Consider the following 26,691-nt stretch of genomic DNA (forward strand, 5'->3'; position numbering starts at 1 on the left):
GAGCATTGGAATGGGAGCTACAGACTGAAGGGTTCAAATCTTGGCCCTGCTACTCAGTGATATGACCTTGGGCAGCCACTTACCTAATCGCGGCCTCAGTTTCCCTCAATAGGGAAAGAAAATACCGTACAGATGTCAAACAAGGATTCAAAGGATCCTTTTCCAGCTCTCATTTCAGTGATGTACATCCACGGTCCTCCCCAGAGAGGGGAGGAGACTTTCCTCAGGCCCTACCAGTAGCTGGAGGCAGAACCCAGGACTTGCAAATACAAATCTTTCCATTCCACTCACTTTAGCCTCTGGTGAGGCCCCCTGAATTGGGAAGTGGAACTGGCGGAGCTGAGGCTGCACAATGCTGGGAGGCGTGCCTGGGGAAGGAGGGACCCTTTCCCGCCCTTATCCCCTCTCTACGTGCAAGCAGCAGGCTCTCCCTCCCGTTGTACCAAAGCCGATCACACACCTTTATTATCCTCAAAATGTAACAAACAGGGTAAGAAATAGCCCCGAGTCCCAGGGAAGCGTTTTTTGTTTTTAAAAATCCCCGAGGCCTAAAAGTCTGAATGGCCTGCCCTCGGGGAAGGAGAAGGGGAGGAAGGCGCGGGACTGGGCAGGGAGCGGGGCAGCGCTGGCTCCGGTCCGGGCGCTCAGCCCCTGGGGTGGGACCGAGGGGGTGAAGGGGGGCAGGGGCTCGGGCCGCCCCCTCTATACGGCTGTAGTCCTCCCGAACAAGGGGATGGAGACCGGCAGGCGCCAGGCTCCGTGCTCCAGAGGGTCGCGGTTGCTCAGCTCCGAGTCGGTCCAGCTGGGGAAGACACGGCGGGAGCGCTCGGCCTGCAGGTAGAGGGCTGGGCAGGGAGGGCCGGGCCGCGGGGCGCTGGACAGGTGCAGCGCGGAGGAGTAGCCTCGGTCCAGGAAGAGCGGCTTGTAGTTGGGTGGCTGTTCCTGCTTCTCGGAGCTGTCGCGGCTCAGGAAGGGCGTCACGATCTTGCGGTAGAGGCCGCGCGTGTCGGTGAGCACCTCGCTGTAGGGCGGCGGTGGCTCGGCCATCAGCACCGCCTCCTCGTAGCACGGGGGCTTGGAGAGGTCCGATTCGGCTGCGAGAAGCCCATGGCCAGGGGTCAGTCAGGCTCAGGCCCTGGGGACTCGTGTCCCTCCCTGGGTCCCCACCGTACGCACCCTCCTCTCCCCATCTTTTCCGGAAGCCCCCGACCTCCTTTCTGGCCCCCCAAGCACTTCCTTCCCCCGACCCCCAGCTCCCAAGGCTGACCCGGGTGCCCGTTACAGGTCTGCCTTTCCCCCTTCCTTTTAACCTCCACCCCAGACCCCTCCCAGGGCTGTGCGGGCCCATCCCCTCCTCTTGGCTGCTGCCCGCTCGGGGCGCCCACCTTGGCGCGGGTAGCTCCAGGGCCGGGGCGGCACCAGGACGTGAGGCGGGTGCGGATGAGGGTGCGGGTGCGGGTGCGAGTGCGAGTGGGGTGGATGCGGGTGATGGTGGCCTGGGTGGGGCTGGTGCTGTGGTGGGGCCGAGTGATGCAGGGCATGGGGATGGCCGGGGGCCTCCAGACGGACTCGGGCCTGCGGGGCCAGTCCGGGGGCCAGCCCCAGCCCGGGGGGGCTCCCGGCCAGGCTGCCCTCCAGCTCCAAAGGCTCCAGGGGCTCCAGGGGCTCCAGCTCCAGGGCGCGCAGGTTCTGCTCTCGCAGCCGCTCCTCGTGGCGCCGCTTGAGGCGGCGGCGGAGGAAGCTACAGAAGCAGCAGAGGAGGACTACGAGCCCCCAGATGAGCCAGAAGCCGGCAAAGCAGGTGAGGAAGGTGTAGGTGCCCTGGGACATCACCATCTTGGCGGCGGCGGGCGGAGGGCTGGGCTGGGGAGGGGCGGCCCGGGCTCAGTGGGCGCCCCGGGCCCGAGCCATGGAGTCACTCAGCAGCCCGCTCACTCCCCTTCGAACATCGCTGGCCTGGGGCGGGGGCCGGAGGCCGGAGCAGGGACTCCTTAGGGGTCAGCCACTCTGAGCTGAGCCGCGGGCCTCGCTGTCCGTAGAGCGCTGATCGTGGCCTGGGGTTGCCCACGTCTGACGGGGATGGGCGGGCGCGAGAGGCAGCGGCTGGTCGCCCAGAGTCTGCCCCGACTCATTCCCATTGCTCCCGCAGGCCCCGCGGTGTGGGCACCTACTCAGCCACAGACGGGCTGGATCTGTGAGGGGCAGAGCAGAGGGTAGGGAGGATGATCAGCTCCCGGTTGGGCTTGCCCCTTCCCTCTCTCTTCACCTTGTTTCCCTCCCTTCTGTCTCCTCTTTGCCTGGGCCCCTCCTTTTCTGCCTCCTCCTTCCCGCCTTTCTCCTTTCCTTCTCTCTCTCTCCCTTCTTTGTTGCCCAGGTCAGAGGGTTCCTAATCACCCCACCTCTCAGGGCAAACACTCTGCTCTGGTCCCTCCCACCGTTATCCTGCCCCCTGCTCCTCCAGTCCCTTGGGACATCAGTGTGTGCCTTGTGCTTGGATTGAGAGGACCAGTAGGACAGAGAATTTTTGCTCTAGCAACTTGGGCCCTGGAGAGGGAGCTACAATTCTCAGGTGGGAGTGAGGGGAGGCATCACTGCAGGACTGAAGACAGTAATGGAGGAAGCACTGCAGCAGTCCCGAGGAACTTGGTTTAGGGTGGGATCTGCAAGGAACTCAGAACCCAGACCAGAACCAGTATCCCTGACCTAGCTGGGTGGTCTGCAGGAAGTGGAAGGAGGGGTTGAACTGTACTAGGAGAGGCTGGGGGGAGGAGCTGACGAAGTGGGTGGGGGAGGAAAGCCTGGAAAAGGGACATATGTAGGCAAGACAGGCAGGAGGCCCAGCTGCCCTCCAACCCTTAATGAACATTTGCTTTCAAAGGATCTGTTGTTTTCCTTTAGCTTTTGTCAGACCTGGTATTTAAGAAAAAAAGTTATTTTTGACTTTAAGGTATTTCCGGGGATTGTGGTGGTTTAAAAGACTGACAAAATAATCTTCCTAATGAATTGCTTTGACCACTGATACTTTCATTCATTCATTCATTCACTCCTCTGTTCCAAAGATTTTTTTTTTTTATAATTCTATTACCTACACTAAAGGCTTAACAAAACTTCTTAGTTGGGTATTACAGGTCTTTGATACTCTGAATTTCCCCTTTACCTTTCCAGTCTTATTTCACTGTATTATTCTACTTGGTATTCCAGCCAAACTAGACTCTTTAGCTGTTCCCCAATCCCATCCTGGCCCTTCTGGCTGCTATCCATCTTTAGTAGGCTTCATCTTTGCCTGTTGAAATTCTCTTACTTGAAGCTCCAGCTCCTCCTCCCCCAAAGGCTTTCCTATTCCTCTAGTCCCTACCCCTCTCCTCCCTCCTCAGATTTTCCTAGAGCATCTTTTCTAGATCTTTCTTCCACCCCACCACATTCTAGCTTGTAGCATATTCATTTGTGTACATGGCAGACCCCACCTCCCAACTTCCTCCTCACTTAATCATAAATTCCAGAACATCAGGGTCTGTGTTGCTTTTCAGCTCTGTTCCCCAACTTGAAAACCAGGCCTTGCTTAAGGCAGCTGTTTAATAAATGTTCCTGGAATTTTAACTGAAGGGGGGAAGTGAAACTATGTAGAGAGGAAAAGAAAGGATGGAGAGAGGAAAGTGTTGGAGGTCAGGAAGGGTGGGAGATGGAGAGGGCTAGTAAGGGAGTGAAGGCATGTGTGAGGAAGGGACAGTTATAGGAGAAAAGAGATGGTGCTGGCAGTGGGAGGATAGCTGTGAGCAGAGCTCTTTTGAAGGTGTCACTTCCTGACTTCCAGGTTAGAGCTTAAGCCTTTACTGATTTCCTTCTCCCAATCCTCCATCTCTCTTCCTCCATTCCCGGAAAAATCTCCATCTTCAGATGCTCCCCCAGTGGCCCAGACTGGCTGATGATGTCACTGGAGACACTAACGTCACTGAGGCTTCCCCCAGTCGGTGCAAGTTTGGATTCTCTGGGTCACTCCCCAGGTATGCGCCGGAGGAGGGTGCTAGGATTCAGGCGGAAGCCCGAGTCATTCCACTGAGATCCCAGGACTGCAACAGGGCGAAGCTTGGGGTCTGTTAGAGAAGCTAACAGCTCAGACAGGCTTAGGGAAAGAACTCCAAACTTCCCTTAACAGAGAATTTTAAATCCTCTCTCCAGGGAGCTGTCCAAGCCGGGGCAGCAAACGACTGAGATCTAGCTCCTCAGCGACCAGCAGTCCCCCTTTCCTGTCCTTGCTCCAATCACCCCCAGTCCTTGAGGCATGATCCTCGACTGGGTCCTTATGAGTGACTTGCTCTCAATAAATTTACCCATTTCCCCTTCCCAGTCCTCCATATGAGGGCAACTGCACTAGGCAAAAGCTTTGGGTGGGTTCCAGGGGCCTTCTGGCACCAGGGAGCCTCAATACACAGAGCTGAAGAGGCATTTCAGAGACGAGCCAAGGCAGGGAGGGGGAGGGGGGGCCAACCGGTGAGAAAAGTAATCTAAGGGGTTCTGGAGGGAGAGGAAGTGCGAAGGTTAGGTGGCTCTCCCTTCCTATACCTAGAGAGAGCCGTAGAATAGAAATAATAGCTTACATTTTTATAGCCCTTGCATGGCACTTAATAAATGAATATTGACTGACTAATTCATGCTTGTTTCCTTCCCTTTCCTCACAATAACGCTGCAAAATAGCACAAAGATCATTATCTCCAGTTTAGATATGGGGAAACCGAAGCCCAGGTTCAGTGCCTTTACTTGCCTGTGGATACAGCCAGGAAGCGGCAAAGACGGCACTAGAACCCAAGTCTCTTGTCTGGGGTTCTTTCCTCTACGCCACGGTGCCAAGCTGACTCCAAGTGTGCCTATTTCTCCAACACCCATGGGCATGGAACCCGTGCCCCTGCCCCTCCCAGCTCTCGCATAGCCAGTAGACATCTGCCCCTCCGCACCTCGCCCATCAGCCAAGGACATAACCGAACACATATCGTACATGCAAGTGCTGGTGTCTACACGTGCATAATAGCAGCGCTTTATGGAAGGGGCAGTGGGCCATTCTCCCACGCACCTCCCAGACCGTGCCTGGGCTCCCCCACCCCTTCATTCCCCTAGGCAGCACACTAGCCTTGGGTGCCTGTTTCTCCGGGAGACTGATACCAACCTCCGGGTCTTTACCAACGACCCCAGACGCTTAGACTCGCCACCATAGCCTGGGTTTCCCCCACAGGTGGGACACACCCGCCTCACCACCCTCCAGCCCAGCCCAGTTCCGTCCCACACACCTAGGGGAAGCACCCCCAGCCTTCCCCTGGTCGTTCCTTCAGGCGGGGGATGGGGGGGGGCTCCGTTGGAGCTCCGGAATAGCTGGGCGGGGGCGGCCTCGTGCCAGGCCCCGCAACGTGCACCCACCCCCAGTTTCCAGTCCTAAGGGTGGTGGTGCTCCCGAGGCTGGGCGGAGAGCCGGGCGAGGGTGAGGGTCCTTTTGTTTCTTCGAAGCTCAGTGGATGGGGTGGGGAAAGAGTTCGGGGTTGGCTTCTTTCCGCTCCGGCTGCCCGGAACACTCCCTGCTCAGGGTGCCTTTCTCTCCCTCCTTCCCGCTGTCGCATTCCCGCCCCCCTCGATGCCTGTCATACTCTTCCCTCCCCCATTTCCCTGGTCCTCACCCCCTTCCTCTCTCCATCACACTGCATTTCCCTCGCCAAGCCTCTCCAGTCCTTTATTCTGCTTGAGGGAAAAGGCAGGATGAAGGCTGGCATCTTCTCCTAGAGAGAGGAAAAAATAGATAGGGGCATGGCAAATGGGATCCCCCTCCCTTCCTCTTCTGGCACAAGGTCTCGGGGCTCATCATCCTTTAGAAGCTGCCCGGACTCTTTTCTCTAATAACCACCTGGTCCCTCTGAATCCCCCAAGATCTGGCACCTCAAGGTCAGCCAACCCATGCGATTTCACTATGGGAGTGGGTTCTCCCTACCCACAGGAGTTCGGACTCGGACAAATGTCCCCTGCCCATTCAGATTTCACACGTCTCCCGGGGTTGGGAGGACCTCCCTCAGACCTCAGATGAGCTCTTTTTGTTGGGTTGACTCTGGAGTCTAATGCCTAAGGAGGTCAGCCTTGGAGTCAAGAAGACCTGCCTCTGCCACAAATCACAACCTCTCAGTGTCCCCAGACAACGCGAAACCCACACGTCGGAGACTGTTTTCCACTTTAGGACTTCCCTAGCTCGGAGGAAATCATAGGTCCAAACTAACATGTTCCTCCCTAAAGCTGGGCTGGAATTTGGCTCTCAGGCGGCCCCACCCCCACATCCGACAGATAAAAGAAATTCAGTCCCGGAGTGGAGCGAGGAATAAGCCGCAGAACCGGAATCGGCCCGGGCCCTTGATCCCTGGTCATTCCACCACACCACACCGATGCACTTTTCACGTAGAAATGACTCTTGGCCTCCTCAACTTTACCCGAAGCTCCATGAGGCCCCGGGATGTGTTTTGGCTACATAGTTCTCAACTCCAGCACCTAGAACAGTTCTCTGCATAATTGCTGTTCAGTCGTGACTGACTCTTCGTGACCCCATTTGGAGTTTTCTTGGAACAGATGCTGGAAGGATTTGTGTTTCCTTCCCCAGCTCATTTTACAGTCAAGGGAACCGAGACAAATAAGGTTAAATGACTTGTTCAGGGTCACACAGCTAAGGAAGTAACTGAAGTCGGATTTGAACCAGGTCCTCCTTACTTCAGGCCCGGTGTTCTTTCCACTGTGACACTTAGCTGTCCTAGCAAGTGCTTTCTAAGTGTTTGTTTTGTATTGTATCAGGGAATTTAAGGTCAGGGCTGGGATATTAAGCTGATGGCAGGGGTATTGAATCCTGGATGCTGATTTCCTCCTAGCTCTGCCTCTCTTTTGTTCTGCTCTCCTTTCCTTTCCTTTCATCTCCCTACAACAGGGATCCTCAACTTTTTCGGGTCATGCACCTTTTTGGCAGTCTGGTGAAGCCTGAGGACTCCTCAGAATATTGCTTTTAAATAATTGAAGGAAATGCTCAATTTCAGGTAGAGGTTGGTGAAGAATGGTATGCTTTTCCCCCACCCAAGTTCATGGACTCTGAAATCTATTCACATGGATTTCCTGCCCAGTTCTGGCCCTAGCCCCCTGCCCCCCAATTAAGAGCAGTGTGAGCCCCAGAGTTGTTTTAAAGGCATATCCATGGACTGAAGGGCTGGCAAGGTCATGAGGGTGTTGACTACTAGGCCTTCTGCTCCCTCCTGCTGGAAGAAGAGTGAGCCCTGGCCTGGAGAAAAATCTAAACCAGAAAAGGGGCACAAACCTTGGAAAGCACTGTCTGGCCCCCAACTCTACTCCGTTTAGCCCCTTTCTGCCATGTGCCACTCCAGACCTGGGACAGTCCCTCCACTTCCCGGGCACTATGTTCTGAGCCGAGACAATGGCAGAAACAATAGCGCCCGCCTGCCCGCCCCCATGCCAGCCCCTCCACACAGCTGCCATGGCGACGGAGCCCAGAGAAACCACGACACTGCTGCCTGCCCGACAATGCTGCTGCTGCTGCCAGTCACTTGGAGTTAATTAAAGCTGTTGTTCTCCTTTTTTCTGAAACCCTGGGGAAGTGTTTCAGGAATGCTCCAAGAGAGCCAATCACATTCATTTAAAGGGACCCAGGCTTTGGTCAGGGTGCAAGGCAGCAGACTTGCCCACAGGACAGAAATGGGAACTCTAACCTCAGGAATAAAATGAGGCTGGCAATAAATATCATTGTAGAATTTAGGCCTGGAAGAAGACAGCTTGGAAATCATCTAGGTCAACTTTTCCTTTTACAGATAAGGAAACTGAGGCCCATAGGGGTGGAGTGACTACCCAAAGTTACTTGGGTAGTAAGTGGTAGAAATGGAATTCAAATCCAGCTTTTCTGACTTCAACTCTAATGCTTATTTCCTTGCCCCATTCTGCTCAAAAGAATTAGGGGAGGAACCTGACGCACTGGGGAAGACTTTGATTTGTTTGCTCTGGTTAGTGGGCAGAGCAGACTCTTTGGGAGTTTGTAGGAGGAAGGATAAGCTGGACTGTCATTCAAACCTTCCGGAAATAGGAGGGATTGGATTTGGTGCTCCATGGCCAAAGAAGGACACTTTATATCCCTGTTATGACCTCTTCATTTTGGGTGGAGCTCCCCAAGAGCAACTTTTTTTTTTAACCCTTACATTCCATCTTGGAGCAATACTGCTCTAAGGCAAAAGAGTGGTAAGGGCTAAAGGGGTCAAGTGACTTGTCCAGGGTCACACAGTTGGGAAATATCTGAGGCCAGATTTAAAGCCAGGACCTCCTGTCACCAGACCTGGCTCTCTGTCCATTGAGCCAGCCAGCTGCTCCCCACCCTTGACCCTTTATCTTTTTCTTCTGCTCTTGGTGATCTTTCTATTATCTCTGTGTAGATGATTCTTAAACCTCTCTTTCTTTTCTGCCCTTTCTTCTGGAGACCCATGTTTCCAACAGCCTACTGGAGAGCTCCACTATGATACTCTAGCAGCATCTCAGACTCAAAGGTGTCCCCAGTCAAGTCTGTGATCTTTTGACCTAAACCTGCATCTTCTGGTTTCATTATTTGTATGGCACCACCATTAATCTTTGTTGTCTTAGGATTGTTTTTGATCCTTCTTTCTACCATCCAATAAGATCAAGAAGTCCAAGTCCATCTCCTCCTCTCTACTGTCATTGTCATCATCCTAATCTAGGCCCCCTTACCATCTGTTGATACAATAGATTTCTGAATAGGTCTGCTCCTCCTTTTCTCCTCCCTTCAATCTAATCTTCACATTGCTGCCCTCTCCTGCCTCTCTCCCTCCTCAACTTCCTCCTTCTCACTGTCTCTGTGTGTGTGTCTGTCCATCTTTTAATTTAATCTATCTACCCATCTGTCTGTCTCTGTCTTTCTGGCTGTCTTTTTTTAAAAAAATCTGTCTTTCTAAAGGACATATCTGGTCATGTCACTCTTCGATTCAAATTCTTCAGTGGCTCTCTATTGCTTGATGAATACCATTCAAAGTCTTTTGCGTGGTACAATTGAGCACAACACTGCCTTTTCATATCATATTACTCTTCCCCTTGCAAACTATGCTTAGTCAAGCTGGACTACTTTTTGCCCCTTCCTTGTCCTCCCCCAACATAATTGTGCTCCTTTGAGTCTATGCTTTTGTTCATCCCCATCTTCTCTGTTTGGAATATCTTGCCTTTTCTTCTTGGACTTGTAATTGCTATATATTTTTAATGCCCAGCTCAAATGTCCCTGTCCTGATCAGCAGTGACCTGCCCTCTGAGACATCACACAGGACTCTCTCTTGCACTGTTCTTTTGCATATGGTTCCTCTAACAGACTCAGGGTTCAACAAGAGCTCAACAAAACTTTGTATCTTCCTTAGAACCTGGCACCAGGCTCTGCAACTCAGAAGGTGCCTAATACATGTTTGTGGAATGTATTGTTACAATGTACACTTGTCAGCACCCAATTTTGTTTGGCTTTGGAGTAAATCAGAGGGCTACATACATATAAAGGAGTAGAGAGAGCACTAGGATCTAAAAACCCAAGTTTGAGTCTTAGTTCTTCCATTAACTTGCTGAGTGACTGAAGGAAAGTCGTTTCCTCTCTCTTGGCCTTATCAAAGCTATCTTTCTGTCTATCTATCCATCCGTCTATCTGTCTGCCTCTATCTGCCCGTCCATCTGTCTATCTATCTATCCATCCATCTCTATCTGTCTCTTAATCAATCAATCAATCTATCCATCTGCCCATCTGTTTGTCAGTCTGTCAACCTAATGTTCTAATTCATCCATTCACCCATCCATCTGCCAATCTGTCTGTCTGTCTATCTGCCTTTTAAGATTATCTCATAGGGTTGTTGTGTGGAACAAACAAGTTTTAATGTAAAGAGTTTGGTAAACCATGTGGTGCTATGGGGATATCAATGATTCTCATTAAGAATACTAGATTGGGGGCAGCTGGGTGACTCAGTGGATTGAGAGCCAAGCCTAGAGACAGGAGGTCCTAGGTTCAAATCTGGCCTCAGACACTTCCCAGCTGTGTGACCCTGGGCAAGTCACTTGACCCCCATTGTCTAGCCCTTACCACTCTTCTGCCTTGGAGCCAATATACAGTATTGATTCTAAGATGGATGGTAAGGGTTTAAATAAAAGAATATTGGGTAGAGGTCCCCAGTACTTCAGCTGAGAGAGGAGAGAAGTATGAGTGGCCTGGGCAGATAGCTAGGCATGTGTCCTATGCCATGTTAAGCTTGGGGAACAGACATTATTATAGGTTGAAGCAGAATGGTAGAGTGTAAAAAGTGCCCAACTAGTATCAGAGGACCTGGTTTTAATTTCTGGCTCTTAAAAACTTCATTACGGAACCTTGGATGAGTTATCTAACCTCAGTTCACTCATTTATAAAATGAGAATAATACTTGTACTCTCTCCCTTTACAAGATTGTCCACAGGATCATAGATTCTGAGCTAGAAGGGATCTCAGCCTTAGAGACTACTGAGTTCAACACCCTCATTTTATAGATGAGGAAACTGTGGGTAAGAGGTGTTAAGGGACTTGCCTAGTCACATAGCTATGTGTGAAATAGGATTTGAACTCAGGTCTTACTGGTTTCAGGTCCAGCACTCTAACAGGATGAGTCACCTAGTTACCATATAGATATAGATAGAAAGAGATATACCATCATGGACTCCTCAAACAAAAGGCCTTTGTTTCCTAGAAAAATTCTAGAACATGTTATTAAAGACATGCTTTGTAAGTACTTAGAAATGGAAGTACTTTTAGCTTCCATATATAAAAATAACTACATGCTGAGGAAGGAAATGGCAAACTACTGTAGTATCTTTGCCAAGAAAACCAATGGACAGAATTGGCACGCTGTGATCCAGGGGGTCGCTGAACAACTGAATAAGAATAATACCCATCTGTGGCCAATTTGCAGGGGGTCCCAACAAATCTTAGTGCCTATTTAAGCTTCAATCAAATGAACTTTTGTCAGATGACACATGGTTGGTGTACACCAAAGACCTCAATTTTCCTCTATTGCTTGATTTATGCAGTTAGCCAGCATCTTTTTTTGGTGAGTTAGAACATTACTGAATGGCAACCTGGGCCATATCTAATACTACATCAATATTTGAATATAGGAAGAAAATTGGGCCAAGGAGTCCTTTCCATTTTCATCTGCATCTCATAGCATCATGGGATCATAAATTTAGAGTTAAGAGGGATTTTGCTGACAAAAAGGCCTACAGAAATTGTTGTTGTTTGGCTGTTTTTAGATGTGTCCCACTCTGTGTATTAACCTCTATTCGGGGTTTTCTTGGCAGATACTGGAGGGGTTAGCCATTTCCTTGTCTAGCTCATTTTACAGAGGAGGAAACTGAGGCAAAGAGTTAAGTGACTTGCTCAGTCTTACACAGCTAGTAAGTGTCCGAGGCCAGATTTAAACTCAGGAAGATGAGTCTTACTGATTCCAAGTCTAGTCCACTGTGCCACCTAACTGCCCCCTAGAGAAGTAGGAGTCATATTGGTCTACCCATAAAGTTGTAGCCACTGGGCTCTTTGCCATACAGGAACCCAGTCCTTTGACCGAAACATGGAAAATCTAGATGAGGTCATTTAATGTCCCTTATAACTCTGGGAGCCAAATCCAGGGCACTTTCAACAGCTCCTGGTAATAATGCACTTCCTTCCTTCTCTGAACTCCCCAGCCTCTTCCTTACTCATTTGGCACTTCTCAATAAAATCATAATGATTTGTCTCATTAGTTATTGTTTTGAATGCAAGTCCTGCCTGGACTCAACTGCCTTGGAAAGGCTTGAACATAAATGGCTAACAGGGAACTCAAACCCGAGGGAATGGAGAGGTTCTGGGGAGTCCTTAGCCACCCTCGATGAGTTCAGGTTATCACAGCTAGACAACAAGATCACTAGCTCAAAGGTACTGAGAGCACTTGCAGATGTGATTGCTGAATCACTGTTGTCGATATCTGAAAAATCATGGACCCTTTGACCCAAAGGAATGGGTCTGGCACATAAAAAGTCCAAGTGAGGCTGTCTTTAAGTGCTTATTGATTAACAAGGCCAGGGAGCTTGACTCTGGTTGTTAGTAAAATTCTAGAACATGTTATCAAAAGCACACCTTGGGGCAGGTATGTAGTCCAGCAGCTAGAGCACCAGATCTGGAGTGGGGAAGCCCTGGGTTCAAACATGATCTCAGACTCTTCCTAGCTGTGTGACCTTGGGCAAGTCACTTAACCCCCTTTACCTAGCACTTACCCTTCTGTCTTAAGCCCAAAGGTAATGGTTGTTTTTTTTTTTTAAATCATTCTGTGTAAATACTTGGAAAGGGAAATATTTCTAGCTTCTTTCAGGAGTCAGCTCAAATCTCACCTTTTGCAGGAGGTCTTCCTTCATCCACTCCACTGCTAGTCCTCTCCCTCTAAGAATGCCTCCCATCCAGACTGTATATATCTTGAATGTACATAGCATGTTTTCTCTCCCATTATAATGTGAGCTCTATCATAGCAGAAACCAGAAACCTTTCTTTGATTCCCTAGAACTTAGCAATGAATACTGGTCATCACCAGAGACCATCAGAATGGTTCAACATAAGCAGCCTCCAGCAGGCAAACAATCTACCATGGCTGCCAGACTGTTTCTGGATGACATATAAGGATTGAATTAAGCCCTGGAATACTGAAAAACCTAAATGACATAACCATTCTTAAAACCCCTTGACTAACTATCCACATGGGAAAAACTAAGTGGATGGAAAATACCCAAAGTCTGGCAAACTACCTATATGCAGTGGAATGGTCAAACCATAGAGTTGATTTATCAGTACACACGTCTTAGACAGACCCAGTGCAATAAACTTAGCCTACTGTGAGGAAGTTGATTAGGAGGAGAGGAGTAAGTTGCATTGCCTTTGGAAATTGTTGAGTTCTTTTAATGACTCTGAGCTTCCTCCAGAATGAAACAAAAGTCAGTTTTGTTTGTTTGATTTTAACGAGATTCTTCTGGTGATTCTGAATGCCTATAAGGGATGGAATTCCACATTCTCTGAAGGCAAAGAAGAGGCCCATAGCTGGTGTACCTAGGTTACAAGTTACCAATGCAGAATTGCACAGCTGAGCTGGTATGAAGGATGTCATCCTACAGAGAGATGATGGGAAAAGGTGGGTCAGTCATGTAGTGAGAAGGGGGATAGACAATAGCCTGGGTGCTCCATGAATGTCTATGACATGAGAGGAGGGACAGAAGAAGGACCAGAGGATGTAAGGGAAGCGCTGTGGAGGATTTATAGGAAGTAATGGGCAAGAGTCACCCTGGATGAGTGGGCACGGATAAATTATGCTCTGCACCAGTGGAGGGAGAACCCGTACCAGTGAGATGACACACCTATTTGAGGTCAGCTCAGCCTGGTAGGCCAGAGTAATAGAAAATCCAGGTTGTAACAAGACATTTGGCAAAACCTTTTAATATATCCTTTTGAGCAAAGTGGAGAGATGTGGGTTAAATGGCAGTAGAGTTAGTTAAACTTGATGATGGCTTAACGTAAAAAGCAGTAATTAATTAACTGATGTCAACCTGGAGGAAGGTCTCTAGTGGCATGCTCTGGAGGGGATCTTAAGTGAAATGCCCTAGAGAGAGATTATAGATTCAGAGCAAAAAGTAGCCTCAGCAGCCATCTGGTCCACCTCCATTTTACAGATGAGGAATCGAGGCCCAGAGAGATTAAGGGATTTGCCCCAGGGTCAGACAACTAATGTCTGAGGTGAGATTTGAACCCAGGGCTTCTTGTCTCTAAATCCAACAATCAGTGCAGGAGGCCATGGTGACTTTAAAAATGCCAGCCCCTAGACTCTAGGAGAAGCAGCTTGGCACAGTGTGGGAAAAACCCATAGGCTCTGGAGTCAGAGAGATGGAATTCAAATCCTGTCGCTCCCCCTTGCAGGATCTGAGTCAATGACATTTAAACTCTTTGAACCTGAGTTCCCTCACCTATAAAATAAGACTTTTCTCTGCAGTCCTTTCCAGGTCAAAATCTCTGGCCCTCTTCTGTTCAACATTTTTTGTTAATGGTATACATGAGCATCAAGATGTTATGCTTCTCAGCTGATACAAAGCTAAGAGGGAAGTCATATTGGGTGCCAGAATTAGCCAAAAAATATCTTAATCAGGTAAAATACAAGAAGGATACATGTAAAATCTTTTACTTAAGTTTTTTGTTTTAAACCCTCACTTTCCATCTTAGAATCAATACTGTGTGTTGGTTCCAAGACAGAAGAGCAGTAAGGGCTAGGCAATGGGGGTTAAATGACTTGCCCAGGGTCGCACAGCTAGGAAGTGTCTGCAGTCACATTTGAACCCAGGACCTCCCATCTTTAGGCCTGGCTCTCCATCCACTGAGCCACCCAGCTGCCCCCATACTTAAATTTTTAAAAAATGGAAGATGGGGTTAGGATGCAGAGGAAAAGTCAGGTGTTAATTAGGGGAAAAAAATGATGTGAAGGTCTTAGAGGGCTGCAAGTTTACATATAAAACAGCAGTTCGAAATGCAGTCCCCAAACTAAAGCAATCTTGTGCGGCATTGAGACAGAATATGCCAGGGGGTGATTTCCTGCTGTATTCCACTAGGGTCAGATCACATCTGACAGCTATGGCAGCTAGGGGGTGCCAAAGGGCACACTGGGCCTGGAGTTAGGAAGATCTGAGTTCAAATGTAACCTCAGACACTTCCTAGCTATGTGACTCGATGTCTGTCTGCCTCAGTTTTCTCAATTGTACAATGGAGATAATAGCACTTATCTCATGGGATCATCATGAGGATCAAATGAGATCATATTTACAAATCACTTAGCAGAGCGTGTACGTGGAAAAAAACGTTTCTTCCCTTGCCTTCACACCTAAGGGATCTTATTCAGTCCTGAGTGACTCCTTTTGGGGAGAATGCTGACAGTTTGGCGACCAAGATGAGAAGGAAACTTGAGAGCATGTCATCGGGCAATCATATGAAGGAACTAGGAGAGTTTTAGCCTGGAACAGAAAAGGCGAAGGCCTATTGATAGGGTTATCATGGGCAGAACTGGGAACAATAGGCAGGTAGAGAAGAGAGGAATTCAGAGGCAAAAGACCCTGCTTCGATTCCCAGCCCTGCCAGTTTCTGTGTGACTTTAGACAAATCATTTCCCCCTTTCTGGGTCTCAGTTCTATCCTGTAGAAAATCAGGAAAATCGGACTGGTTGTAGGACCCAAGGTCCCTTCCAGCTCTAAATCCTAAAAGGAGAAAGGCATTCATTCTGGCAAAGGTAACTTGATTTTCTTGACAATTTCTCTAGGATTTGAATGTCTCCATTTTGTAGATGAGGAAAATGTGGCCCAGAGGAGGAGAAATGATTGCCCCAAGTCACACAGCAGTTGGTTTTCAGAACTGGGACTTGAAAGTCAACTAAATTTTAATTTGGACTTTCCATTACAGCTACTAGTTAGGCCATCCTGAGACCCCTGTTTGGCATGTGTCTCCAATTCTGAATGGCTTGGCTTCCTCCCTGGAAGGCTATTAATTTATTGAGCTGGTGGGGTCCCTGACCCAATGAGGGAAGCTCCTGAGCCAGCAAATTCTAACTGGGATCACCATGGGCACAGGCTTGATGTTTGATCTGTAAAATGGAAATTATAGCATCTTTGTCCCAGATAGGCAGGCTGATGTAGAAACAATACCAAATGTGGATGTCAAGAGTCCAGGGTTCTAGTTCTGCCCTGGCCAACTAACTAACTTCATGATCTTGGACAAATGACTTCCCTACTCCTGGCTTCAATTTCTACCTCTGTAAAATGGGAGATTTCTTTCAAATTCAATATCTGCCCCTTTATTTAGGGGGAAGCTGGAGGAATTAGTTGGTGCACTGTGGCAATTAGATAGAGCACTGGCCTTAAGTTGGCAAGAGGAGTTCAAATCTGACCTCTGATGCTTATTAGCTAGCTGTGTGACCCTGAGCAAATGATTTAAATGCTCATTTGCTTCCTAAATGCCTCAACTAGAAAATGGTGACATAGTGTAGAAGGAAAATGGCAAACCATTCCAGTACCTTTGGAAAGAAAACCCCATGGACTCAGATACTTCCTAGATGGGTGTGACCCTGGGAAAGCCACTTAATGCTGTTTGCCTAGCCCTTGCCTTTCTGCTCCAGAGTTGAAACTGGGACTGAAGGTAAGTGCTAGAAAGAAAGAAAGAAAGAAAGAAAGAAAGAAAGAAAGAAAGAAAGAAAGGAAGGAAGGAAGGAAGGAAGGAAGAAAGAAAGAAAGAAAGAAAGAAAGAAAAGAAAGAAAGAAAGAAAGAAAGAAAGAAAGAAAGAAAGGAAGGAAGGAAGGAAGGAAGGAAGGAAGGAAGGAAGGAAGGAAGGAAGGAAGGAAGGAAGGAAGGAAGGAAGGAAGGAAGGAAGGAAGGAAGGAAGGAAGGAAGGAAGGAAGAAAATCCCCTTCTAGACAAAAATCCATGGTGGGTTACGAAGAGTCAAACACAACTGAGCAGCAACAAAAACCGGGGAGCAGAATCCTTCCCCTCTTAGTATCACAGTGCTAGGGGGAGTTCAAATACTCCTAACAGCAACAGAAATAATTGCCAATATGTGTGTAGGGCTTTATGGTTAAGAAAACATTCCGTCTTCACTGTGTCATCCCACCATATCAGCAACTCTGTAAGGGAGATTATTTGAGCAGTTGTTACTGTTCCCATATTATGAAGGAGGAAACTGAGTCCCATAAAGGAGAAATAAGGACTCCAAGTATAGAGAAGAGCTAGGACTCAAACCCAGGTCTTTGAATCCCAAGTCTACTACCCCCATGGGGAAGATAAAGATTAGCCACATATGAGGGCTGATTATAATAAAGAAAAGACTAATGGGATACCTTGCAAATACAAAGTGTTAGAGAGACTCAGAAGAGCAATATTGTTTTCTATTGTATCCCTCTGATCAGTCCCTGAGTGGCTCACCAGACTGTCTTCTTCCATTATTTCCCAGGTTCCTGGCATGGCACTTGAGCTGAGCCTTTGCTGATTTTTTGACCCACTTGTTCCACTCAGGACTTCCAGTGAAGCCCCCTTGTGTTGGGTGCCTTTGTCCGGCCTCACTGCATTTCCTCCTCGGGACCCTGCCTAAAGGGCAGTCTGGAAATAGGCCTAACTCTATCTCGGGCCCCACAGAGCCTGGGGACAAGAAGGAATCTGCGATGATTTAGCCTGAAAATGGAAGTCAGACTTGAGGGCTCAGAAGTGGGCACTGGAGTCACTCTTCTTCGAGGGATTTAGATGAAACAAGGCCCTTCGCCACAGGTAGGTGTGTGAAGAAGAGTGATGGAGTGTTTATACATATGCTCATGAAGAAGATTCTCACCTGTCTGGGATGGTTTAAATGAAGCCTCTGAAAGACTCAGATTAGAGTATTTATAGAATACCCTAGGCAAGCTAGGGAACTGGGGGGGGGGGGGGGGGGGGGGGGGGGGGAGATGTGCAGGAAGAGAAAGAACAAAAGGAAATGGAAATAGCACTTGTCATGACTGTTTTTGCAGATGGGAAAACTGAAGCTCAGACAAAGAGTCTTGCTTCTTCCATGACCTAGGGTATCCATGAGTTCTTCCAAGCTAGGATTCGAACCCAAATCTCTTTATTAATTTTCTGCCTAGTTCTCTTCCCAACATCATGCTGCCCAGCCAGAAGGGAAGACATAAGCCTATTTTACAAATGGAGAAGCCAAAGCACTGGGATGGACTAAATGAAAAGTTTTTGGAACTGGAATAGAATTTGGAGATCATCTTATCTTACTGATGAGAGATTGAGGCACAGACCAGGAAAATGACTTGCTTATGGTCAAATAGTAATGTTATTCAGTTATGTCAACTCTCTGGGACCCTGGGGTTTTCTTGGCAGAGATACTAGAGTGGTTTGCCATTTCCTTCTCCAGTTTATTTGAGAGATTGAGGAATTGAGACGAATAGGGTTAAGTGACTTGCCCAAGGTCACACAGCCAGTACTTGTCTGAGGTCAGTTTTGAATTTAGGAAGATGAGTCTTCCTGATTCCAATCCCAGTGCTCACAGTTACAGAATGCTTTATAGTCTATACAAAGTTCGGTTTCTTTCACTGAATCCTCATGACAACCCTAGAGGTGGGTGCTATTACTATTCTCATTTTACAAATGAATGAACTGAGCCTGAGAAAGGTAGGTGACTTTTCCAGGATTAGACATCTCAAATATCAGAGGGACAATTTGAACTTGGCTCCAGGTCCAGCATTCTAGCCATGGTACTAGGCCACACAAAGGACAGCAGACAGGAGATGGGCCTGAATTCAAACCCAAGTCCTGTCTTCTGACTTAGGATCCTGGAAATTGGTTCTTAGACTTCCAATCCAGTGCTTGCCCCCGCCGTATTCCAAGGCCCCCCATTCTGAAGGTCCCTTGTAGGCATTGCTACTCAGCCACCAAGAGCACTCAGCGGATCATCCTTGAGTCACCAGGATTTTCCACAGTATGGGCATCCTGTGCCAGCGCAAGGTCTTTTGACATGACAAGGAGTAAGTGACCCCAACCCAGTGTATGCAGGCTGAATTAGGCAGGGTCGGGCAGCCATTCATTCCCTGGCTGGTGGGATGGAGGGAGGGCAGGAAAGGGGGCAGGTCATTTCCTCTGACTCAGATCTTTTTTCTCACACACACAGCAGCTGCCACAGTTGGAATGTGGGCCCCTAGGTCCAATCTCTGGGCCTCCCCCCATGGGCCGGAAGAGGGCCCAGGTTTCTTCCAGGCCCGAGCCATCTCAGCACAGGCAGCTCATTGTCCTCAGACAAGAAAAGGACACTTATGGCCCCGGAACAAAGGGAGAGAAAAATGTGGCTGAGCTCCGGCTGGCTCCCACATGGACGCTGCAACTGCAGTACGTCAGCAATCTGCTCCCCCACCCCTCCTCCTTTCCCTTCTCTTCCCTGCTCAGCTGCCTCCCATTGGTATTTCCTGGGAGAAGCAGACAGGTCTTGGATCAAGTAGAGACCGCAGGATTCTAGACATGATAGGTTATTCGGGTGAGTTTAGGAAATTGAATCCAGGAACATTTCATTTGCTGCGAGAGCCCCTGAGCCAGAGGACGGGAAGGCTTCTTTGGGAGAAACAGAGGATAAGGTCTCTAACCACTTGGCAAAGAATTGGCTGCTCGGTGGAGCATGGGTTCCAGTGTGAGAAGCGAGTAAAGAATGAGTCCTTTGGCCTTTCCCTCTGTGTCATAGGGAGTCCTAACTCCGGCAGAGGCTTCCCAGGCCTACCAGCCCACTCCCACATGTGTAGTCTCATGGATCTGCAATGGGGTGGCTCAAAGGCAGTCGCCCACTATGGAAATTGGCTCATGCCCTTTTAGGGGCTGGGGGCTGGGGGGAGACACACAACTTTGATGCTGTTGCTGAATAGGCTCTCCCCCCCTTCTCCCCCCTCCCCCACTCCCACCCCAGACTCTGGGAGAGTCAGGTCAGCGTATGGATGGATGGAAGGACAGACAGCATAGAGACCCCTGTGAGGTGAATGGGACTTTGGGAGGACAGGCTCCCAGGTAATGACTCTCAGGTCTCAAAAGCCCTCCTGCAGGGTGGGCTGGCTCCTTCTTCTTGGCCTGGTCTTAGGGACTGTCTGGAAATGCCTGGGAAACTCTCTCCAATGCCCTTGCCTTAGATCTTACTCATCAGCCTAGCATTTAGAGCCGCCCTTTCTGAGCATCTTGCCACAGGGGGAATCCGTTTGCTCTTGCTGGGAGTTGGGGGGGGGGTCTCTCTATTCTTTACCTGAGGAGGGAGAGGACTGAAGTGGAAAAGCTGACCCTCCTCAGAGTTCAAGAGTCCACCATGGGTCAAGGAGAAAGCAATTCTGGCCTCTGGACCTGGAAGAGAGCTGAAACGGGCAGGGCCTATTCCCGGAGGGCAGGCAGTATGGCTTGCACGTGAAGCACGATTTTGGACACTCTAGGCTAGTGCTACCCAGCTAAAAGCTCCAGGCTTATAGTCAGAAGACTTGCAGCTTTGCCATTTACTTAATATGACCATAAGTGTCACTTCCCCTCTTAGTTGTGGGGGCGTCGGGGGATCAGACGAGACAACCTCTGAGATTCCTTCCCTGGTGTTGGCATCTTATGTCCTAAGTCCCCCTCCAGCTCTTATACTCTGTGTGGCGTGACCCAAGGTCCCCTCTAGTTCCGACATTCTGTGTCCTATGTTCTAGGGCCTTTTCTGGTCCTGACACACATACAGTAGGCCCTTGGGTGGCCTAAGGTTTCCTCTGGCTCTGATATTCTTGTCTGAAGGTCCCTTCCGGCTCAGATCCCCGAGGGCACCCCAGGTCTGGGAAGAGGTGGGGATACCCCCTGGGCTGAGAGCCTAGGCTGCCCGGGGTGGGGCCCAGAGGAGGGAGGGCCTGCCTCTGGGGATAGGAGATTCCCTTTATTGGGAAGGGGGGGAGGGCTGAGGCACCCACCCTCCTGCAGCAGCCGGGCTGGGGGTGGGGATAGGGAGGAGGCGTCGCTGGGTTTCAGGAGGAGATGTGTTTCCCTGGTGAGCGCAGCCTCTTTGCCATGGCAACTGTTACCAAGCGAACCAAGGGCTCTCTTGCTCTCCCTCTCCCTGAGCCGGTGCTTGTGTGTCGGGAAGGGGGGGGGGAGGTGGAATGAGGATTGGGGTGGGGGGTGCTCCCTGAACTGCCAGGCGCTGGGTTCGGGCAGCGTGGGGGGAGGGGGTAGGAGGGCGAGAAAGCTTTGGTCCTGGCCAGAGCCTGGGGCACACGGACCCCCGCCTGGCACACACCCACCTGCCTCCTGGTCCAGGAATCCTCGGGGCTGCTCCCTTCCCTGCCCTCCCCCCCTCCTCGCGGACCTGGGAGAGCCTCTTTCCCTGCCATGCCCTTGTGCCCTCCTTCCCCGCCGCGGACCGCGCTACTTACTGGCCCCGGCATCTCCTCTTTTTCTTCCTCCTCCTCGGGCTGGTAGGCTGGATGTCAGGGCCCGGGACCTGCCAGGGCCGGGGCTCCTGGTCCGGGGGCAGCCCAGAGAGAGCAGGTTCCAATCTCCAATCTCGAGCTTCCTGCGCGCGGGCGCGTGCACCAACACACAGAGTGCACACTCACACATGCATGCACACACACACATGCACACACACACACAGACAGACAGACACTCACAAGCCCGGAGCAGAGCGTGCGCGTGCCCAGACAGGAGCCCGCGCGCGCACCACGAGTCCTCCCTCCCCTAGCCAAACCCCAAACCCCACACCCTCCCCGAGGAAGGACTCACCCGAGACGCGACGCTGGAGAGCGCACGCCCGGCACAGCGCCCTGGCCCCGGTCACCGCATGCTCCTACCCTGGCCTGCTGCTCTGCACACACGCACGCATGCACAAGCACCCACACACGTGAAAGGAAAGTTTGGAACAGTACAGTTGAGCAGTCACGCCGATCAGCTTGGCCAGGGGGGGAAGAGGGCAAGTAACAGACCTGGGAAGCAGAGGATCCGATCCAGGGGCTTCCTTCTCGTGATGGGCAGTCCGCTTCTCTACGTCCAGCGCGTCCAGCGCCCATTCCAACAATCCAAGTCCGCTTGACAGACGTCTATTAAGTGCTTGTGGTATGCAGAGAACTAGTGGGAAATATATATACGCAGAAAATTCACCTTAGGTCAACTTGCGCTTCTAAAATAGGCAAGGCCCAGGAGAGAACTTCTCTGAGCTTTGCTGCTCCACCAAGGCCTCCAGCCTACCCCGTGCCTCTTCTGGCCCCTGAGCCTGACCCGGTGTCCGGGTCGTCAGAGTTCGGCTGCCCATCCATCATCCCTTCCCGTACTATATATACAGGCAGTCTCAGGAAGCCTTCCTCTGCACATTCACTTTTCTCTTTTCCTTCCAGTGCCTTCCTACACCCAGCCCAGACCACAAGAGGGCGCCCTAGAGCTTCTTTACAAGGGAAAAGAGAACCACAAATTAAGAAATTAATATACCGGGGCAAAATCATTAGAAGTATAAACAAACCTATCAAGTCCCGGACAAGCTGGGCATCAGCTTTCTAAAATATTCTATAGTGACACTTACCGGGGTCCTCCATGACTCTCCCGATTCCTCCACAGAGCTGGAAAGCTCTATGAAGAGGTTTTTTTTTATTTGGGCAAATTAATTTAATTTGATATTCTCCCCTGTGCTTTCTGGACCAGCTTCCCTGGACTATTCTCCCAATTCCAGGCCAATCAGGAGCCCTGCTGATGACAGGGCAGGCTCGTGGTGCCCCACCCACAACACTCCCTTAATTCCTCTGGCTAATTAGACATTTTAGCATCATAGAATTTTAGAATTGTTTCGAGATTGCCCCGGCCAAAGATGTCACCAGCTCTGTCTCCTAGCTATTAATCTTCCAGTGTTTACCTAGGGTGGATCTTAGAGATCAGACACAGACTGACATTGGGATTGTACTCAAAGCCTTTCCAGCCTGGTAAAGCTTGCTGGGGTCTGTGCTCCCCTAACAGTGTTCAAGCACACTTCCATATGGGGCCCACAGGATGCTATATAGCCCCTGAAGAATTGAGCATAAAGGCTGGGTACAAATGAGTTCATTGTCTGGAAATGGATCAGTGAACTAGCCAGAGCAAAGGACAAAAGGATGGACTGCCTGCCTATGCTATCGGTACCCATGTAACGAAAAAACAGTTAGAGCAAGAGTTCTCTCTCTCTCTCTCTCTTTTTTTTTTGGTCATGGGCCCCTTGGGTAGTCTGGCAAAGACTGTGAAACTCTTAGAATATTTTTAAATGCATCAAATAAAATATGGAGGAAACAAATTACCTCAAAATAATTATTGGGGACCCCTTGAGATTTATCTAGGAACCCCTTTGGGGGTCTGTGGATCTTGAGTGAATGGACTAATTTACCGTAGGGCACCGATAAGGGTTCCACAGCATGTGGAGGTATGAATAGGTGCACGCATGATTGGAGGGAGTTATATTGTTAGTGAGATCACAGATCCATCAGGGGACTGAAGGATTTTAGAGCTAGAGGAGAAGTCACAAGCATTTTACAAAGGAGAACGCTGACATCCAAGGACCAAAAGCCACTTGCCTACAGCTACATATGGAATGAGGGGAAGAACCAGGTTTTGAACTTTTGCCTTGATCAGGTGACAAAAAAACACAAACAAGTCAGACAGATTTCAGCTGACTCCAGCATTACCCCCAAATCCAGAAGCACTTCTTTACAAAGAATAACCCAACCCCAGAGGGTGTGGCAGGAGGATGGCTCTAGAGGGATGGTAAACAACTTGAAATTGGAGATGAGGGCTAGGAGGAGGGATCCAGGTTGGATGGGAAGGAAAAAGAAGGGTTGAAAGATGGGATATTAAGGATTGAGGCACCAAGATCCCAAAGAAGACGAGGAATAGATTCTGGAGGAATAAGGGAGAGAAAAAGATAGAAGATTCACAATGTGTGAACTTGTACAAATGTCTTTCCCTGTTTGGCCTCTGTTTCCTCATCTGAAAAATGAAGATGACCTCTAATGTCACTTACAACCTGAACATTTTATGATTCTGAAGATAGAAAACTATGGTGAGAGGAGACTCAAGGTTCCAAGGTGAGAAGGAAGAATTTGGTTAGTGCAGTCAAGGATATGGTATCCAAAGAACTTTTGAAAAACTTTCCAATCTTTTGCTTTAATAACAACTTTAAGGGGGAGGGGCATCTGGGTAGCTCAGTGGATTGAGAGCCAGGCCTAGAGACAGGAGGTCCTGGATGCAAATCTGGCCTCAGAAACTTCCCAGCTGTGTGACCCTGGGCAAGTCACTTGACCCCCATTGCCTAGCCCTTACCACTCTTCTGCCTTGGAGCCAATACACAGTATTGAATCCAAGACAGGAGGTCAAGGTTTTAAAAAAAACCCAAAAACTTTAAGACGGAAGGACAAGCAAGGCCTTGCCAAACAGGATTAAATGAATGGTCCAGGCTCACCCAACTAGGAAGTATCTGAGGCCACATTTAAACCTAGGTCCTTCTGACTCCAGGCCTTTCCCTTCTTTTTTGAAAATGTTCAATTTTGAAATCATTTACTGCTTCCTATCTCCCATTCTAGGACTCACCCTTACAAATGAGGCCCATTTTCTGGGCCTGGAAAAAGGAACAAGGGAAGGGAAGGAATCTGCATTTATAGAACACCTATTTAAACACTAGACCCTGTGGGTTAAGTGCTTTTTACAAATATTATCTTATTTCATCCTCACAAAAACCCTAAAAGGTATGTGCTTTTATTTATTTATTTTTAAACCCTTACCTTCCGTCTTGGAGTCAATACTGTGTATTGGCTCCAAGGCAGAAGAGTGGTAAGGGCTAGGCAATGGGGGTCAAGTGACTTGCCCAGGGTCACACAGCTGGGAAGTGTCTGAGGCCACATTTGAACCCAGGATCTCCCATCTCCAGGTCTGGCTCTCCATCCACTGAGCTACCCAGCTGCCCCCAGGTATGTGCTTTTATTATCCTCATTTTACAATTGAGGAAATTGAGGCAAACAGAGGCTAAGTGACTTGCTTAAGATCACACAGCTAGTAGGTTCTGAGGCCAGATTTGAACTTGTCTTCCTGATTCCAGGCTTGGCACTCAATCCAGTGCACCACCACAGCTGCTAGGTATTAGAGATGGGGTGGGTAGAAGTTTTCTCCTGTTCCAGGATTAAAGCCAGGCCTGGGAAGGGAAGGAGGAGAGGGATGTAAGTAGCTTAGCCCTGGGCTCCATCATTAACCTGTCCAATTTCCAGTCATATGGTCACAATTTCATTAGTTCCTTAAGTACACAAAACACCCCTCTCTCCATCGCCCTGGGCTGGGTAGAATGATTACTGTTATTCTACAAATGAAGGAGCAGAGTCCTCATGCCAAATGTCATAGAGTTAAGTATCAGTCCCAGGTCTTCTGACTCAGGCCAGAGCTTCCTCCATTATTCCTCTAGGGAATCCCAGTCAAGCACCCAAAGGCTTTAACAGATACAGACAGGAAGGCATAGGATTACTCTGGTTCAGAGGCTGCCAAGTTCATTCAGCCTCCTCCAACTGCCTTTTCTGCACTGGAACCACAAGGTCCGTGCCAGGATCTAGCCAGGGAAGGAAGCCCCCTTTCCCTTAAAAGCCAACAGTATGGCTTTCTGGAAACAACTGGTGGCAGGCAATAGATCATTGAAAATCATTGGGAAAGCATTTGAAGTGGCAGGTATGCCTTCGATGCCGTTATCAGCAGGACCCATCAATAGAACCCGTGTGCCTCGGGATCCCCTGGCTATTTCCCTCCACCCGCATGTGTATATGAGGAGAGGTAAGGATGACCCTTCAAGCTAGAATAGTGGAGGAGCCATATACAGAGCTAGTGGGCAGCCCTCAAAGACTGGGGGAAACTGTTCTTCCTCTACACTCTTGGTCTCTGAACCTCAGTGCACTTACAGAAGGGTGCTCCGATGTCAGTGATGAAAGTGGGGGGGCGGGAGTAGCCAATTCTCTGCTCTGCCAGAGCAGCTCAGGGCAGGATGGAGGCTGGCGATTGCTAACAGCTGGAAGCTTTTATTGGGGGCAGGCCTCCCACCACCCAGTGAGAGGAGCTGCACTGTAACAAGACACCAGCAAATCTGTATCTAAGCAAGAAGGCCCAGGAATGGGAAATTCATCACTGCCTGTGGCAGACCATTCTGCTCCTTTAAAGTTCTTCTCTCTCTATGCCCAGATTCCCTTTGGCGGGATCTCATTTCTGTCCTTGGGAGCCAGGTGGAACAAATCAAATCTCTCTTCCAAGGGAAGAGTCCTTCTGATGTTTGAAGATGAGGACCATCTCATCACTGTCTCTTTTATGAGAACCATTCTCAGGTTCTTGGCTTGTCTTTTAGTTGTCTCATCATCCTGGTTTTCTTCTAGTTTTTCTTTTTAAAATTAAAAACCCTCACCTTCCACCTTAGAATCAATAGTGTATATTGGTTCTAAGGCAGAAGGGCGGAAAGGGCTAGGCAAAGGGGGTCAAGTGACTTGCCCAGAGTCACAGAGCTGGGAAGTGTCTGAGGCCAAATTTGAACCCAGGACCTCCGCCTGGCTCTCAATCCACTGAGCCACCCAGCTGCCCCCTAGTTTGTCTTTAAAAATATGATGCCCAGAAAGGAAAAAGAAGCATGGATTAATAATAGCTAGCATTTAAATAGCACTTACTATATGCCAGGTACTGTGCTTAGTGCTTTGCAAATATCTTATTTGATCCCTACATCTACCTTTAGGAGGAAGGTGCTATTACCCATTTTATACTTAAGGAAGCTGAGGGTGAATGACTTGCCCAGGATTTCAGAGCAAAAAAATATATAAATCTGGATTTGAACTCAGGCCTTCCTGACTACAGACCAGCTCAATCCACTGGGCACAGAAGCATCCTTTCTTGTCCTGATGCTTCTGAACATCCTGTCACACTGCTAATTCACTGAGTTTGTGGTCCAAGTCCCCACCCTATACCTGGGCAATTTCATAAGGACTAAGCCCCAAACTGCTCATTTTTGTGGTTGAATTCCACATGGTCCCCATGATTAACTTTCAGTGGTCCTGGAGGCCCTTCTCTGCTCATCCACCTCA

General features: G+C 49.3%; 1 protein-coding gene across 4 annotated transcripts; it reads right to left on the reverse strand.

Annotated features, from left to right (window-relative positions):
• Window positions 1–440: 440 nt before the first annotated feature.
• PRR7 (proline rich 7, synaptic) lies at window positions 441–22,777 on the reverse strand. 4 transcript variants are annotated; one of them, XM_056811695.1, is made up of 4 exons: window positions 21,830–22,777; window positions 21,568–21,709; window positions 21,019–21,158; window positions 441–1,094 (listed from the first exon to the last, which is right to left on the reverse strand). In XM_056811695.1, the coding sequence occupies exons 1-4, from the start codon at window positions 21,891–21,893 to the stop codon at window positions 703–705; spliced, it is 738 nt and encodes a 245-aa protein (XP_056667673.1). In that variant the 5' UTR covers window positions 21,894–22,777; the 3' UTR covers window positions 441–702. The 4 variants fall into 4 exon arrangements, with proteins under 4 accessions (XP_056667673.1, XP_056667674.1, XP_056667672.1 ...); XM_056811696.1 differs by having other exon boundaries at window positions 21,860–22,776; XM_056811694.1 differs by lacking the exon at window positions 21,830–22,777 and adding exons at window positions 1,386–2,192; window positions 19,872–19,977 and having other exon boundaries at window positions 21,019–21,618.
• Window positions 22,778–26,691: the final 3,914 nt, after the last annotated feature.

Source organism: Monodelphis domestica, chromosome 1 (genome assembly GCF_027887165.1).
Source record: "Monodelphis domestica isolate mMonDom1 chromosome 1, mMonDom1.pri, whole genome shotgun sequence".
Lineage (NCBI taxonomy): Eukaryota > Metazoa > Chordata > Mammalia > Didelphimorphia > Didelphidae > Monodelphis > Monodelphis domestica.

Bases quoted from the DNA above. Each gene is read 5' to 3' on its own strand.
- PRR7 (XM_001371038.4), bottom strand. From the start codon at position 1,836: ATGGTGATGTCCCAGGGCACCTACACCTTCCTCACCTGCTTTGCCGGC. The intron at 1,095-1,385 runs GTGGGCGCCCCG...GGCTTCTCGCAG, and splicing joins CTGGAGCTACCCGCGCCAAG to CCGAATCGGACCTCTCCAAG.